General features: G+C 42.7%; 1 protein-coding gene and 2 long non-coding RNA genes across 8 annotated transcripts in view; 2 read left to right on the top strand and 1 right to left on the bottom strand.

Moving 5' to 3' along the window:
• Positions 1–17,539, bottom strand: part of bahcc1b (BAH domain and coiled-coil containing 1b) — a 70,782-nt gene that overhangs the window by 37,468 nt on the left and 15,775 nt on the right. The window contains exons 1-2 of one of the 6 annotated variants that reach the window (XM_049759526.2): positions 11,792–11,996; positions 2,051–2,382 (exon numbers count right to left, since the gene is read on the bottom strand). In XM_049759526.2, coding sequence (XP_049615483.1) covers positions 2,051–2,222 — 172 coding nt within the window. In that variant the 5' untranslated portion in view covers positions 2,223–2,382; positions 11,792–11,996. The other 5 variants (XM_049759527.2, XM_049759531.2, XM_049759525.2 and 2 more) reach the window with 5 other exon arrangements.
• LOC125991545 (uncharacterized) lies at positions 7,228–8,357 on the top strand. Its single transcript, XR_007489344.1, has 2 exons — positions 7,228–7,451; positions 7,526–8,357. It is a non-coding gene; the product is annotated as an uncharacterized lncRNA (long non-coding RNA).
• Positions 9,627–12,911, top strand: LOC137839827 (uncharacterized). The gene is made up of 2 exons (XR_011086159.1): positions 9,627–10,519; positions 11,757–12,911. It is a non-coding gene; the product is annotated as an uncharacterized lncRNA (long non-coding RNA).

Below are 17,539 nucleotides of genomic sequence, written 5' to 3'. Positions count from 1 at the left end.
AACCATCATTCCATCACCTTGTCAAGCGTGTCGATATTCAAGCAGACACCATGCTGATGTAAATAAGAGGCTTCAGAAGAATTGATGGATTGCATGCTTTTCCGGGGGTGGGATCCATTTTTCCGATACGCTCAATTAGATGTTTTTAGAAAAAGGGGAGAAGATGGTAGGAATTGTGCGTATGCTTTGCACACACTGCCCTTCCTCCTCCTGTCCCACTTTAGCCAACTCCAAATCATATTTCGCCCCTTAGTCAAGGCCTGGAGCCAGCTTGCTAAATCTCCAAGGGGGGGGGCAGGCACAAAAGGTATACCACCCCCCCTCTCCTAAAAAAAAAAAAACCTTCACCTCCAAGCAAATATAGCAACCCCCATCGTCAAAACAGCAATCCTCCATGCCCGTCATGTCAGTCAAAAGCCCATCAGAGACATGCATGGAGAGTCTGGATATCTGCGAGCTCAATACAGTGTCATGCACCTTGAGACCCAGCGAGAGGCCCCCTTGAATATATTTCAATAGCATTATCAGCCGGCATTACTATGCTTTCTCCCCCTCCGACATTACAGAATCGGGTTTAAATTGGACCATAATGCATGTGGGCGAGCGGCGCTATCAGTCTTTGTGCACAATAATCTGGTTAAGGCGTTATGCAGGTTAGAAGTGTGTTACTTTAAACAAGCCCATTTTGCATGTATAAACGGGATTTTATTTGGGGAGGGGGTTTAGTTGAAGCAAGAGAAATACAGTAGATTTGGACAATGAATTTCATAATCCATATGGCGGAGTTTGAAAGTTCACAACGAAGAACAATTATTAAACAAAATCCATAATTATGTATTTACACCATGAAGAGTGTTTTACATAAGAGCAGTACATAATTTAGAAACGATGTTTAATTCATCAGACGTTAAAATTAAGCAGACGTGCTCATAAATTGAAGGTACTTTTAAACTAAAACGTATCATTTGAGTGTCGTATTCACTGACACCGCTTGGAACATATTTCGAAAAAATATGCCAATATATTAAAATGGTATTGGTGTATACCGTATATTTTTTCTTTAATTAAAACTCCAATGAGAAAAAAATATATGTATTTATATGTTTCTAAATTAAATAACATGGGTCGTGTACTTGATAAGCTACATGATAGATATAGATATATAGAGATAGATAGAAATCTGTGATTTGAGAGTGTCTTTACAACTAATGAATATGCAAATAAGATGAGCTAAGTGGGTCCTATACAACAGGACTGAGTGTCTCGGTCCATTTTAAAGAATCCGCTGCATTTGCAAGCGTTAATTAATGAGCTCGCTCATCAGACACGTTCACGTGCATCCAGTTAATCGCAGTATTTAAACGCTTATATGGTTTGAAGTCGGGTTTTTTTTTCTTTCTTTTTCCCCAGGACCTCCACCCGCGGATATGAGCACACGGGAGGTTACCTTCCCATCCCCCCGCCCCAGCCGCCCCCCATCGAGACAGGATACCAAAGCTACTTGTTAAATCTAATGCATGCACTGTCAACCCATTCGCACCCCGTCACGTCGGCGCTCAATATAGAAACGGGATTTTCTGGTATTACCCGCACCTCCATTAGCCAGAGAACCCCTCGAAGCAGCCCCCCCCCCCCCTTTTACAAACACTTATATTTGCCCACCAGAACCGAACCAAAAACCTCATACAACGAGCTCGTCGTGCACTGGGACGGGCGCAGTTAATAGCCTTAATTTATTGTTTAATGGGAGGTGTAAGCAGTGGAATTACCCAATCTTAATTAATTACATCGAATGACAATGATAAGTAGTTTACTAATTGATGAATCATATAAATATGTGACAAGATTATGCCGGTGGAAACCATTTTTTAATCCACGTGTGAGAAATGGGGGTTTGGGAAAATGCGCTGTTGAGAAATAATGACTTAAAACGTGCGCGTTTCCAGCACATACCCGTCTTTTCCAACGTTCCTAAAGTTTTCTTATTGCAACCTTTTTTTTTTTCTTTAGCATTCACACGGAAGAGAAAACAATTCGGTGCAAAACTGACCTGAGTGCGGAGCCATGGAGAGATGGGATGAGTAGTACTTCCCCGTCTGGAAGTGAGCCGGGTGCTGCACGGCGCTGTGGCCGCCTGGCGCCATCCGAGACGCGGCGCTGTGCACCAGCGCGCTCCGCTCCGTCAGGAGGTGGTGCGGAGGAGTGAAATCACGGCTTTCCATCCGGCCGAGAAGCGATAAATCCCAAATCCCAAGTAAAATCCGGAGGCACCGAAGGTCTCAGGCGCCCAGATGCAAATAATCCCCTTTATGAACTTCGAGATCCGCTCGCATTGAGCGGAGTTTTGGCTTGGCAGGGTGGAAAGTGAGTCCCCGTCATCTCCTACAAAGGAGAAGGCAGGAGACACGTCAAAGCTCTGACAATAATGAGTCAAGCTGGGATGGAGCCATGCAGAAAAGACTCCGCTGACATACGGTTTGCTGCTCAGATGTTCACATGCACGAGAAACATAAAAAAAAAAGTACATTTACACGCTAAAACCACAATCCTGACTGAGAAACATTGGAGGAGAAAGGTGAGCTGGTGTCCTGTGAGCAACATTTGGCCCCAGGATGCAAGATCTATTTTGGCCCCCTCCCTTAGCGCCGCGCACTAGAAGCTTCCTGCATGCATCCATCATGTAAATACCCCCCCCCCCCCCCCACACACACACACACACTTAGATTGTTCAGAAATGGAAAAACAATCAGGGCCAGCATGCAAAGTTGGCGAAATTTGTCTAAATTATGACCATTGTTTTGCAAACTGCCCCCCATCGTGCTCAGACCTCATTTTGTTTACAATGATAAAATTGCATTTGTTCTCCCACTTATCACAAAGGAGGGGGGGAGGGGGGGGGGGGGACGAGGTGCTTTCTATTTCGTTCTAATTTATTAATTTATTTATGGCGTATTTTCTCTTTTCTGCCTTTTTCCAGTAGATGCACTGCGCCTGTTTCTTGTATGGCAACATCTATGAAAGCACATTTCCATCAATATGGAGGCAAATGCAATGCATGTGTGTGTGTGTGTGTAGCAGCAGCAGAAGCACACACGCAGCAAGCAGTGTAATCACAAATCAAATCACCTTTATGCCTCGGTGCGATGGGGTGCGTGGCAATAAACGGCGAAATAGTCGGAAATCATCGACTTTATATGTATGCCTTGCAGCCCGGGTCATTTACTTAAATAGGGCTCCCTGTGACGCTCGGGTGGGGAGTCATCTATTGGGCCTTTCAGTGTCCATCTAGAGCTGCTGATAGAAGCTCCCAGGAACCGAGGAACAAAGAAAACAAATCTGTTTCTTGACTGGGTCAAATGTTTTGATGCTAAGGAATAGAAGAAGCATGCGCACGTTTCGAGTCGAGGGGGGAACTTTTAAAGTTGCGTAACTTGATGTGTGTCCGTGCTGCGAAGTGCATGCATGTGCAAAAACGAAGAGCGAGTGGTGGCACGTTTGATATCGTCAATTAAAAGCACATTTTAATTGTTAACTGTTTTATTTGTACGTCTGTGGAAAATGACAACGTGCGTGATCACAAGAGGAGAATTGCGGGCCGATTGAAGCGCACTACAGGAGACCAAAATGGACTCTCCCTTGTTCTGCGTGGGTTCGACACAATCTCTCTTTCTCCACGGGACAGCGATCATAAACAACTCTGCTCTGACATCGCTCTATACATTTTGCATTTTTCCCCCCTTCCTCCTCTACCGTAAACTCACGTCTACGTGTTTACGTTCCACGTAAATAGAGAGCCACTCGGACTACATTTTAACAAGCTGAAGCGATGTCTCGTCTTATTGCACGGGCACGCAAACGCGCACGACGACGTACGTGGATCTCGTATAGTAAAGTCAAAGAAAAAGACAATTTGGGCGCAATGCAGTGTGTGTGTGTGTGTGTGCCTGCGTGTGTATGTGTGTGACGGGAAGACGCGTACTGACTGACTGCCACGGACTCCGTGCACACACGCCTCCCCGTCACACACGCATGCACGCACAAACATGCACTTTAGCTTTCACAGTATTGTAAAATAAAACAAAATAATTAAATTACAATAAAAGTTTACTTACAAGATGGAGTAAAAGTGTCGAAATGTGCATATTCATCCCCATGCACGAAAGAGGAATGCAAAAAGACTTAAAATTTACTGAACCCTTGGACAAACCGGTAGAAAATGTATGAAATTGACATGTGTCCCCGGTTAATATGGTAACCCGTGACGTTGAATAATTCGGAAATAAAGTCGAGTCACAACGCGACACTAAATCCAGAACGTTCTATGGAGCCGGCTGAACCGGAGGCACAAGCCCAGCCGGGGTGAAGGAAGCTCGGCGTCAGCATAGCCTTCGCATCGGGGAGAATGAAACTATGGTGTGATTATCTTGGACTGCCCTCCGCCCCCCCATAAACCATACATTCGTACAAAAATAACCACACGCATATAACCATAAAGCACTCAAGTCAAATGTCTAATAAATAAAATATTTTTTTAAATTAATGAATGAATTAGACAGAAAACCTGTAAAAGTGGAACCAGCCCAAAAGTGACACATCATGCAAGAGAAATCTGCACTAGTGAACATTCATGTTTTGTTATTCTTTTACTTAGAACCGCACTGAAAACAATATTAAGTTCAATAAGTTTCATCTACAACTAAATATTGTTTAAAAGATTTTTTTTTAAAATATACAATGCATCCTAGTATGATTTCAAGACAACGCCGCATTTAAAGACTCCTATCGCGCGAGCCAGCAAAGGGTCACATTTTAGTGATGATGTTAAAAAAAAAAATATTAAAACAATACACATTTGCTACTTACTGCTAAGTTATATCCCTTGTCTGGCCGGTGGTGTCTGAACAAAAAAAAGCAAGAGTATCACAGACGAAGCCCTAAAAATCATGCAAAATCCCCGAGTCGCCGAGATGAAACATGTGGGATTGATTACATCCTATGCTGCTGCTGCTGCTGCTGTTGCTGCTGCTGCTGCACACTGTGCTGCGCACTCACTGGAGGTATGGCACAGACGCGCCGTAGAAGTTCGGGCTTGTAGTGAATCGAGACTCGTTCATGCAACCGGGGACTCAGACACGCCGGGAGGAGGAGGAGGCGGATGGTGGTGTGTGGGGGGGTCTGTGTGCGGGGAGGGTGAACGCGCGCGCCTACTGGTTTGAGGACGACAATGTGAAAGCGTGCCCGTGAGGCACCCCCCCTTCCTCTTCCATCCGCCCTTACCCCACCCTAGGTTTCGCTACACACACACATACAAGCACCCCCCTCCCCTCCCAGTCGTCGGTAAACACCCATCACCATTGGCTGCCCATCTGAGCCAATGAGGATGTTGCTGGACTCGAGGAGGGAAACAGCTCAGGGTTTGATTTGGAAGCCCGTAATCGGAGCACTGCGTGGTTGCAAGTACTACGAGGCCCGCTCAGTCAGCAACTATTCCTACTTAAAATCGGCTTAAATATTGCACGATCGTCTATTGGATGTCAGCTACCGCTCGTTTTATTGCATGTTTACGACATAATGTCATGGCCATAGCAAACTAAGGCCCCGGGGCCAAATCTGGTCCCCTACGTAATTTTTGTGGCCCATTCAGCCAAATCAAATGGTCACGTTTCTTGCTATTTTTTTTCTCTTTGGTAGAATAACTGCAGAAACTGCTTTTTTATTTTTGTCTTTGTCCTTTCACCGAATCCCTTTTTCAAATTATAAATTGGACACTAGTACAGTATATGAAAATATTTGCTAATGATTACCAACTATTAGGTCTGCTGAGGTAAGTCATCCAATTTCATGTATTTCAGTTAAATTTATTTTCAAATGTAAATAAGTAAAACCATAGGCTACTATTATATCATAATAATGTAAACAAAATAAAACTTGAAAATAAGTGTATCCTGTTAATTTTTGGGGGTCTGGGATTTTTACCATAATTATATCAATAAAAGCAAAGTTGTATTTCAATCTATTCTGTTTCTAATAATTGGTTAGAAAATTATTTTCTACAAATACTGTATCATCTATCTATGCAGTGACATATAGTGACAGTAATGCAGAACATTTAAATGATCTTCCACTACACATAATAAATTCACTGTATACTTTCTGTGACATTATTTTGCTGTTGAAACTTTTTGTTTAACAATTAATTTTAATTTTTGCTGTTTTTAAGTCAAATTCCTTGTTTGGCATGCTCAAACATGGCGAATAAAAAAACTCTTCAATCTTTTTATGGCTGGCTTAATGTGTGGCTGTAGACACATGCACACACACTAGCTGCCTTCTCCGCGACTGTCCTCGGGGTTAGCGTTCCCTATGCTTGAGTAATTTAGCCCATTAAAAGTGTAAGAATACGGCCTTGTATGCTTCCACATCGAAATATATGAGCTGCTGTAGTAACACGTCTACAGCATTCCGTCCGGTTTTGTTTACACTGGCACTTGAAGGGTTAACGCTAGGGCCGTGCAGATCGATCCAAGTGTCCATAAAAATGATACTAATGTGAGTATCGGTATCGCATCAATTCCATACAGCTAGTATCGATCCTTTGCATGTATTAATTCTTTTTAGTGCATGTTTTTATACATAAATGTGCCCCGCAATACAGTTACTTTCAAGTAATCATTTTTACAGTGACGGACATTTTACATTTAATGCTTTGTTTTAGCTTTTCCACCTACCAGCTGTTTATTTTTGTGGCACAACATAAAATATACTTTCTGAGTGATAAAAGCTTAAAGTTAACTACAGGTAACTGCAAGCGAAGTGCACAATTTTTCCTTGTGTTTTCTCTAACTGGGAATGGAAGGGAAATCAAAACAATGGCTTGCAGTGATTAGTTTATTTAACGAATCGAATCCAAATAAACTAGGAATACTGTCTGGGATAAAGGAATTTAAGAGATATGCAGATTACTACGAAAGACAGTCCATTGAAGATATTATGGCAGGGTTAAGCACTCAACAAGAGAGTTTAAATTGCACAAACCATGTTATATATTAGGTATTTTTTTATAATTCTAAAAGTACTTGGTATCAGTATCAATATCGACGATACTGGAGCCTGTATGTTCTGGGTATTGATCGATACCCACATCTCTGTATCGCAAAGCTCTGGTGGTGAACGCGGCTCCGGCTCCTTACGCGCTTCCCGATTGGCTGGCGCGCAGCCATTGCGCCGTCCATCAGAGAGTGTAAACAAGGCTCTGATTGGCTGCTGGCCAGTCCACTGTGCTGCCTGAAAAAAGCAATTACTGCCCCCGCGGTTTCAAGGCGACCCGTTCTGAACGACGAAAGGAGATAAGGAGGAGCGGTTTCAAGGCGTCCCCCCTCACCCCTTGCGCGAAGCCCCCGTTGGCCCCCAGAGCAAAAGGAGTCAAGAGTGACTAAATCAAAGGGAATACGGTAAAAAGGGGGCAAATTGCACGCCGTATGAAATGCAGAGGAGCTCGGTGCAACGACAATAGGTTTGTGTGCAGGAAACGAAGAGGGGAGCACGGCGACGCGGAACCGGGAAGGAGCCGACAAGCGCGTGGGGGTCCCACCAAAAGTTTGCACGCAGGGATTCTCGATTTTAAACGCGGTGAGCTGCTCTCGCCCTAAATTTGCTCTATCGGTGATGTAAGCCGCTTGATATTGTTCTGCAACCGCTGCGTAAAATCTGCGCCTTAGATGGGGCACAATTATGAAATGCACGTGTTCTTTTCTTTTTATTATTTTCTAAATGCATCTTGACAATAATTAGTTACAATAGAATGAGACGTTTTTACCACAGTGATGCAAATCATTGATATAATTTAATGTCCTGACAAACGGAAATACAAATGCCTGAAATAGTCGAGGCAGACGTGAACGTATCATTTGCTTTGGTCCGGGCCCAAACAAAACACGGCATGTCCGTACAACCACGAGATGAGTGACTATGACACACTCTTTGCGCTTTGAGAAGAAGACTTTATAGGAGAACAATTTACATATAAGCCTGTAATTTTAAGGAAAAATGTAAGGGTGTTGGGGAAGCAAATTTATTAGGTCTGTAATTAGATAATCATTACCATGTTTGCCTATCTCACTTGCGTTGAGAATTGCACAACGTTGCACTTATATAAGGCTGCAAATATGTAATTTGCAATATTTATAATTTGTTCTATATACACAAATAGAACTGCATTGTATTGACTTGAATGTGAGTGTGGAAAATAAAGTTGCCTCATCTCCAAAGTTGTTTAGTGTTCACTATATGCTGCTAAATAATGCTAAATTTGATTGCAAATAAGCTGAGGCAATTAAAGATATTCTTTGTTTTTGCAATTATTACTTGAATGATGATTTGGTGGCAAATTAAATACTTAAAAATGAGAAGCAACCTGAATCACAAATGCGAATTGTGAAGGTCAGAGGTTAAAAATGCTCATACATATTGATACAATTCAATTCAAGGTGGACTTCATCCATTCACTGGATACTAAATAATGAAGTGATTTGCTTCTGTGTGCTGGACAACAACAAAATATACAGCAGAGTGTAAATTAAAGTTTCGCATGACGAACTATAACTAATGATTTTTTTTTAAAGAATATTTAGATTTTTTTAAAAAAATATGTTCATAAGAATTGTGTTACAGTTTACATATATACATATATTTATACACATTTGTTTACATTTACACAAAATTAAAAAAACTGAAATATTCAAGTTTTTTTTTTTTTGGTCCCGTCATCCTCAGCATCATTTTAAGCATTTACCCAAAATAAACGTACATTTCGGGTCGGATTTTATTTATTTATTTTTTACATTGCTATTGTAAGTTCTTTTTCCACGTTAAAGTGGGGGTCGTCCGCGTGCCGAGGGTGGGGGTGGTTGGGCGATTGAGTAGTAGGGGGTGCAAGGGGGTGGGGGGGTGTTGCGGGATAATTAATGCGGATTGACTGATTGCTCTTGAAACAGAGCGGTCCTGCACTAGGATTGTCCTCAAGCAGTGAAGCGTCCCTGACTGACACTTTCCACCTTCCTCTCACGGCTTTCTATTCTATAGGGGCCTTGCTCCTCTTCTCCTCGCACTCCAGCCCGGTTTGCAAGGCTCCTTCCCCGGCATGTCCCGGGCTACTCATTAAAGCACATTTGAATTAAAACATAGTTAAGTGACTTTTTCCCTATACAGATGGTGTACCTAATTAAAAGGCCAGTGGTGCATGATGAGGAATGTTAGATTCTACTTAGAAGATGGGTGTTCATATAAGTTGACTTCACTATGGACATTTAAAGCTCTCATGAAAGCCGAAATATGTTTTGATGTGAAACTGGTTGGTGACGGGCGTTGTGGTGAAAAAATAAATGACATCATCGATTGATCGACTACAAAAGGAGTATTGCAATCTTTCATGCATCTCGCATTGGATCAGATTGTGCAGCTGTACCTAATGAAGTGACTGGTGAGTATACATTGCCAATGAAGGTTTATTTTGGAGAGGAGGGGGGGGTGCTAAAATGGCATTTTAAGTTGGAACAACTTTAAAATATAAATTATTGACATTTAAATTTTGAGTTCAGACAACTTGTTTTTTTTTTACCTGTAAAAATTGGTATTTAAACTTATTGTATATTTATATTTATATGGTAAAATGAATGTTATATATAGAAATTATTTTACCTCTTTAATGGAGCGAAATCAAAATATTAGAAACACTTCACAATATGATGCAGTACAGCGCTCACACACACACAGACACACACAGTCCCTATTGAGCCATTCAACTTCACTTTCTGGAAGTAGGCGAATAAAATATTTCCTGCACATTAGCAGCAAATGGCTAAATTAACCTAAAGTAGGTGGCATGCCAGCCACCTTAATGTTAACTGACCAAACTTTCTGAAACGTCTAAATAAGACCCCTTTGAAAAGTCATAATTCACTGCCAATGGGAAACATGCCGGATTTAAACGAGCTCCAAATGGGGGGCGGGGGGGCTCCGGGGGGAGTCTCCACGGGTGCCACTCAAGGCAAGAGACAGCCGTCCCCTATTTCTGATAGAATTACAAAAACACAGCCGTTCATTTGAGAGCGGGCTGCCCTGAAGGTGCCGTGGCCATCTCGTGAGACAAAAGACAGGCATCGGACGACAAAATAAGCTTTGAGTGAGCTCGACGGCATCGTTATTGTACTCTTCTGGTGGACGAGCCTGTAAATATCGTTCGGCTCACTCTGCAATGAAAAGACAAGACTGGACGCAAACGCAACATGACCTTTCGTGGGATTGTTGCTGCTGCTTGCGATCATGCAGACAAATGAAATGGAGAGCAGCTCATGGCAAGTAAACGCAAGACGCCCAAGAGGAGATAGATGGTGGTTGAACGTGGGGAATGGTTGGGCGCCAAATTAGTACCTGTCACATAGATATATATCCGAGTGTAATCAGATCCAGGCCTGCGAGGAGACGACACCGGCATCTATTTATGGGCCATCAAAACATGCAGGTAGAGGCTGTAATTATCGTTACGATTTATGACCATAGCGTGTTGTCTTGCGTGTGTTCACATGGTAAACTTGCGCAATTTATAATCACGTTTATTTTTTCCACCTTAAATTTCCACATTAAATTTTAAAAAATTATTTTTTTCTGCTTGGTAAAAAGTGACAAATCAACTCGGACAACTCGTGAAATTTTACAAATATTTTCTCACCGGGGGTAAAATGTATAGAAAATAAAACTCACCCAAGCGCCTTAACTGAAGATTACAAACATGTTTTGCTAAACTCTAAAATGTCCGCGAATGTTTAGGTTGGGTTTAGCACAGTGGCTCTGTAGGCCGCCGTGGGGTCAAAGGGTCACATGACCCTGTGCAACACAGCACTCATCTTTGGAAGATTCTTTAAATTATTTCAACAAAAGCTCTTTGCATAGCGCACTCGGTACTTTAGTGGATGCATTTAAGGAAACTTATCACAGAGTAGCAGTTGACAATTATTTTAGACTGAGCGTCACAAATATAACAAATATAAAAATACAGTGGTATAGTAGGCCTATGTGATAATCAAGTACTAGGCAAGTTTGTAACATTCTCCATTGTTTGAATATTTAACACTGCTTAAATATAGTGGAAAAGTATACAATTGGAATAAATTGAAAAAAATGCAAAATATATTGTACTTGAAAGTTAAATACAACTGAACTGTACTTTTTAAAATATATCTGTGATGAGACTTAAAGTAGCTGCTTGTATTTCGAATTTGAGAGTAGGGACAATTCTAGTTTAAAAGCAAGCATGACGTAATGCTGACTAGCTGGTTCTTACGATAACAGCGTGTGCGCGAGATGCAAATAAAGAGCTCGGTGTGTAAGCCAAGCTCGCGCCAAGCCTATATGACGTGAACTCAAAAGGGAGAGCACATTTGACATGCTCGAATCGGCGCGTACGCGTCACTCCGTGACACCACATTGCCCTCGAGAGGCCCCAAATTGACAAACCTTCCAACATTTACTCGATTTCCAAGACAAATCTGTCACGTAAGAGCAATAAAACACCCATCCGTCCATTTGCATTGACTTAATTGGCAAGCATTGAAAAGACACGCTCAAATGCAAAACACGCGTCCTGTTTAGTTATTGGAAGCGCACGGAAATGTTGTAACTGCGCGCGCTAAGTTCTATCATACGCTTGAATTTAAAAAACGCACAACACACCTACCTAAAGACAACTTTTATCTTTACAGAACTTTAAAGTTGCGGAACCTGCAGAGCGCATCACCTCAAACGTCTTGTGCTGAATTTACACGCCGTGGGATTTTCCCCGAAGACAAGCACCGGATCCTGCGGACGCGAGGCTCCGTGACATCTTGTACTTTTCAATTTACGTCACGCTCTCTCCCACAATAGGAGCAACGTCGCTCCCCTACCTTCTCTTCTTGCGGCTTTCTTGATTCTTTTTTTAATCGTGGAAGGGGGGGGGGGGGCACATCATCGTGCGAGTTGCACCCACTTCCGCTCCTGCCGGCAAATATTACGCACACACCTCTTCCGAGTGTTTACAATTACAATACCCCCCCCCCCCCCCTCGTTTTGTTTACTATTGGGCAATCGGTCTTTGTGGATACTGTGACAAAAGTCACTTTATATGTCATGTGTTTGTTATTTATTAATAGTTGACCCAATAATAGATCTAAACTTCCGTCTGGAGGTCAGAGTGCAGCCGGTGTTAAAGCATTAAGAAAACACACCGATACACTGCTGGAGCTTTTACAAGCATTTTGGACGCAGACACGTACACGCTGGTCCAATTGGAGGAGAACTATAAACATTTAGCACGGGCGTTAAAGTCCACGGGCATTTTCCACGCACTTGAAGCCCCCGCAGCCTTTGATCACTTCCAAGCGGTCCGGACAAGTTTGTGCGTAAAAGTGAATTGAACTCACGGTTCGAGGGAGAGTGGGGGAAGTTCATCCCCAGCTCTGCCGCGTCGTAATGATTGCCAACAGGCGCGCCGTAAAACAACTTAAAATAAAAAATAAAAAAAAACACGCAAACAATTTCCACTGGTGGGTCACTTTTACGCGCTGGATAAGTGGAGGCGTAAAACAAACGACCAGTGAGGAAATAACTGCAAGAAACGAGGCGATTGTTGCACTATGCGTCCTTCCCGCATTTTCAAAACAGTATACCCCCCCAAAAATCCCCCCGCATTGCTCCCGCGGGTCACCGCTCCACCAGCACCACGTCACCGTCACGTTAACCCCTGCGTGGCCGCGTCCGGAACGCGGGTGCGTGTCGAGTGGCCGGGGATGTAGACAAGCATTTAGGAAGAGAGAGCGAGAGAGAAGAGGGGGGGAATAGGGGATGTGGGGGGCTGCAGTTCCCACGCAAAAACAAAATACAAAACAGGTTTCCTTCATAATTTAAATGAATGGGAATTGTCTATTACAAGGTTTTAGTTTGACTTCCTTTGTGCTGCATCACATTATTGCTACAGTATGTCTTTCTTATTGTGCAATTAAATGATTAAAAACACTTTTTTCTTGGGAAGATGAAGTGGATTAGAAACATTTCCATTCATTTCAATAGGAAAAGATGTTTTGAGATGGTGGTTACCGACCAAATTAAACTCGTATCTCAAGGCACCGCTCTACCAATAGTGACCGATTGACAGTCTCCAGGCCCATCCAGCCTGAAATACTAAACAACATAGAGAAAGTGGGAGGAAAAAAAAGCCTTGGAAAAACATTTAACCGCGTAACATCCACCAAAAAGGATCAGCCCTTTACAGGCCCCGACAGGCAACTCCGTTCAAATAAACTTGCCAAGCCTGAGCAAAGTCGTTCTATTCCAAAGCAGCCCTTTCTCTATGTCGAAACTACTCTGCCCCCCCCCCCCCCCCCCCCCACACACACACATATTGGTTTTGCGTGGTGATGATTGATGAGGCGAGGAAGGTGTCAAGATTGACCTCACCCACTCAGAAGCTTATTTATATTTGACTACCACTACATTACAGAGGACAGAGGTAGTATCAGTCTCATGAACTGATTAAAAAAAAAAAAAAACTTAAGTGTCAACACTTCTTGTTGAGATTGGTTTTGTAGTGATGGAAAAACCATCTCCATTGTCTGATTAATCCAAAAAACTAAAATCTCTCCAGAAACGATCATACCTGTTGCAACATTTTGGGAAGAAGTCGACAAACTCACAAGAACCGAACGCTCAACTAGCCTTTTTTTTTTTTTTCCCCAGAAAGACACTTTAAGACATCTGTTTGATTTAAAAATTCCTCTGCCGGAGCTCGCGGAAGCTCCTTATGTTTTCTTCCTGTCATAATCCAAATGCCCCCCCACTTCCCCACCCGATTCCTTGTTTTCCAAGCGAGCTGTAACAGGAGAGTGCGCTCAAACTGACCCCGGACTGAATGGTTAAATAGATGCCATCCACATTCTCACCCCATCCATCTATTTCAACTCTGATGAGGAACAATTGTGGTGCGTTCAGTCAAACTCGGAACGCCCGCAGCCCTGAAACTCGACCCTTCGCTCCTCATTAGAACAATCCCGACCAAGGCCGCTTTACCGCCCAAGTCCTCTCCCTTTCTCTGGCTGTGTTGGCTAAACATACTTCAGTGGCGTAGTCCTACATGTCAGGTTCTTCTCATACATAAATACATATTTGTGAAATTCCATTCTTGTTCTTAGGCCAGCAAAAAAAAAAAAAAAAATGGCTTTGAAGCTGCCAAAGGCTTGAAATAGTAAAAATGTCCAGTGGATTCACGGAGGGGCCTTATCATTATGCGGCAACCACATGTACGCAGGAAACATCTGCAATATTCATCACTAAACAAGCTAGCTTCTTTGGAGAGAATGGTTCGAAATACTGGGCAGTAACTGGACACTTCATTAGGTACACCACACACTATTAATGAGATATTACGTACAAGAGCTCAATGTTATGATTTATATACATACATACACAGTAGCGGTGTAACAAAAACAATTTGAATCGGTAAATCGGATTTGATATAAAAGATGTGCACGGCCAAATCTGATTGTTTCATAGTGTGATGGCCGCCATTTGCACACCCCAGCGCACACACACACACACACACACACACACCTCCCTGTTACATTATCGGTCTACATGTGTTGCTCCACTGTTTGTGTTCAAATATATCACCAAGCTAACTGTTAGCAGGTCAATTGCATTTTGCATTGCTTGCAAACATGACACAATGCGATTTTGTTTTAAATGCACAATGTGTAATTATCTTTATGTTTACTGTGACAGTAAACATAAGGCCTCTTTTTTTGAAGAAAAAAATAATAAAATAAAACTCTCTCAAGCTGCTGCTTATTGTAGAGTTGAACTGAGTTCACTGGAACCATTTAGTAGGTATGTGCGTAAAATTAAATCATGGTAAACTCAAACAAATGCGGAGGATTTACATCTGACGCTTGTCATTTGCCATATGCTATAATACCGCTGCGAAAATGTGCGTGCATGTGATATTCCTGTGTGTGTGTGTTTGTGACACTGCTGTGATACGTTAAGAGTCAGACGTTAAACTTGTCTCTGCTTCCAATTTTAGCTTCCAGCTTCTTTTTGGCAAATGGAAAACATTTCGAGGTGGCACCGGACTTGAAGATGCTGCCGCTTTCTACGGTTTTTACACGGTCCTGCGATTTTTGGAGAGCGGTGGTTGTTTGCTTCAGAAGCAAAGTGCACACACACATATACACACAAGGCCCTCCTTCAAGTTTATAGCGGTCCCCATAGGTGAGTAGCCAGAGCCACAAAAGGGGGTGAGCTAAGCCGGCAAAGCATCCTGGGATGTGACTTTTTGCCAGTCCACTAAAACGGCTTCGTCTTCCCACACATTTTCGAAGCCGTCATAAAAGACGATGACATCACTGGACGCACAGTGGTTCCTTTTAGAGTTGATGGACCACACTGTATGTCTCTGTGAGTTATGCATATTCCGTGCAGCAGCATTAAAATGCATTGTACTCCAGAGACAAACAGAGACATCACTTTAACGTCAAGCAGGGCAACCCATGCCATCGTCCATCCATTTCTTTTTTTTTACATTGCAGCTGCTAATGGAGCAGCCGGAAGAGGGACAAAGCTAGCTTTGTCAGCCCCCGCCCCTCCTCGCTGTCTGCTGATGAGTCCACTTGTTCTTCTTGCCCCCCTACTACCCCCTTTATCAGTCTTCCAATCATTTAAATAAAAAAAAAAAGTCTTTTCTCCTTTTTAGAATTGACCCAAGCATTGCCTTTCAAATCTACAGCGAAGTCACGAGGAACGGCCGGCCAGTCATGCGATCTCAGTCACGTCTTTGCTGGGGAAAAAAGGCATGTGTGTGTTGCAGTGGACATGCGGAAGGGTCAGCGGTCAACTCGAGGCCGATAGCATCGGTTGGACTCAAAAAGCGGGTCAACTTGATTTTATTCTACACCAGCGGACAATGGCAGGTAGAACAACTAAATTCTCTTCCCCTAGAAGGCATATAAGAGCAGACCACGAATGGCCCACGGACCTTACTTTGCCCACCCTACCTAGGTTAGCCTAAGGTCAGTTATACGCTACTTCAAACATACCACATGAGTGAAACCAATAAAAACCAAAGTCGGTTCAAATGCGATAATTGTTGCACTGTGTTTAAAAAAACCCAAAAAACTCACTTGGGCTCACAACCTTTACTGATCATGGGACCGAGTGAATGCGATGATATGAGCAGTGACGAATGACTTTTGAGTTGAGAGAGAGTTCAGAGGATCAAATGTTCATGTGCGAGTATTCCATTGACCCACACGAGAAAACAATAAAACACACAAGCGCTCTGTGAAGCCCAATCAATGTTCGGGGTGGGGGTTTGATTTAAAATAAAAGTATGATGGTCTATGTAGTTATGTAATCCATACACCACAAAAATAAACATTCAATGACCACCCTCCTTCTCTCTGTCAATCAGATCATCATAACATGGGAAAACATGCTAACATCAGTTAGCCGCATCTGCAAAACGTGTCACTCCTTTCTATTACCACGCAGACAGATGTGTCCTTAACAACAGCTCTGTTTAGGTGACATTTTACAGATGCATTCAAACATCCATCTTGCGTGTATGAAATAACCCCCCCACCATCGGTCGACGCTTCCCTCGGCCAGCTTTCGTCATATCCAGCAACAAGTGGCCTCTTCCCTCGATGAATTTTGACATAATGCCGTCTGCTGCTACGTTGCTGACATGGGGGAGATTGAGCAAGAGGGGGGGCATTGATTGCACTGAGAAGCTGACGGGTACACATGGAAGAAAAATATTGCGTCTGAATACAGATGCCTTAAAGCCACCCCCGCACCGTTTTTTTTTTTTTTTTTCCTCCGAGATCAACCTGAATGAACGGGCCTATACTAAAATAAAATTTTAGTGCTGCGGTAATGTTGTGGAGCAGCATGGCGCCGAAGCTAATGGGGGGATCATATCTATATCGCTGTTCCTACACCCCGCTTCATGTTCAACCCCGAGCGTCTGTCATCATCCCCCAGCACTTGGCACAGGATCCAACTAGAAGGCAAAGTTCAAACAAGCGCGCATAAAATGAAAATAGAATTACAACAACGTGATAGTCCTCCTCTATAAATGCTGGCAAAGAAAGTCGGTGGGTTTTATTTTCTGCTGCTTGCGGTTCTCCGCAATGGCTTTTTTTTATTTGATTTGAATTTGGGAACACTCATCACAGAGGGAAAAGAAATATGAAGGCATATTTCAAAATGGGATTTGTTCTTTGCAGAAGATAAAGAATACATTTGTCTTCAAATTCATTTCTACTTCAAGGATTATGACTCGGCAACTCAAATGCTATTCGTTAGCCCGTCAATGGGATTTCCTATCATGTGTTAGCGTTAAGCTAACAGACTTAAAGGCAAAGTTATGCGGTTTGTTTTAAATACACATGGTTTAATGTTGCGTTTGACACTAAGCTTCAAAATAATACTTTATTTAAATAGAACCTAT

This window comes from Syngnathus scovelli, chromosome 21 (genome assembly GCF_024217435.2).
Source record: "Syngnathus scovelli strain Florida chromosome 21, RoL_Ssco_1.2, whole genome shotgun sequence".
Lineage (NCBI taxonomy): Eukaryota > Metazoa > Chordata > Actinopteri > Syngnathiformes > Syngnathidae > Syngnathus > Syngnathus scovelli.
The sequence above is the reverse complement of the archived record's forward strand: the minus strand, read 5'-3'. Positions and strand labels throughout refer to the sequence as shown.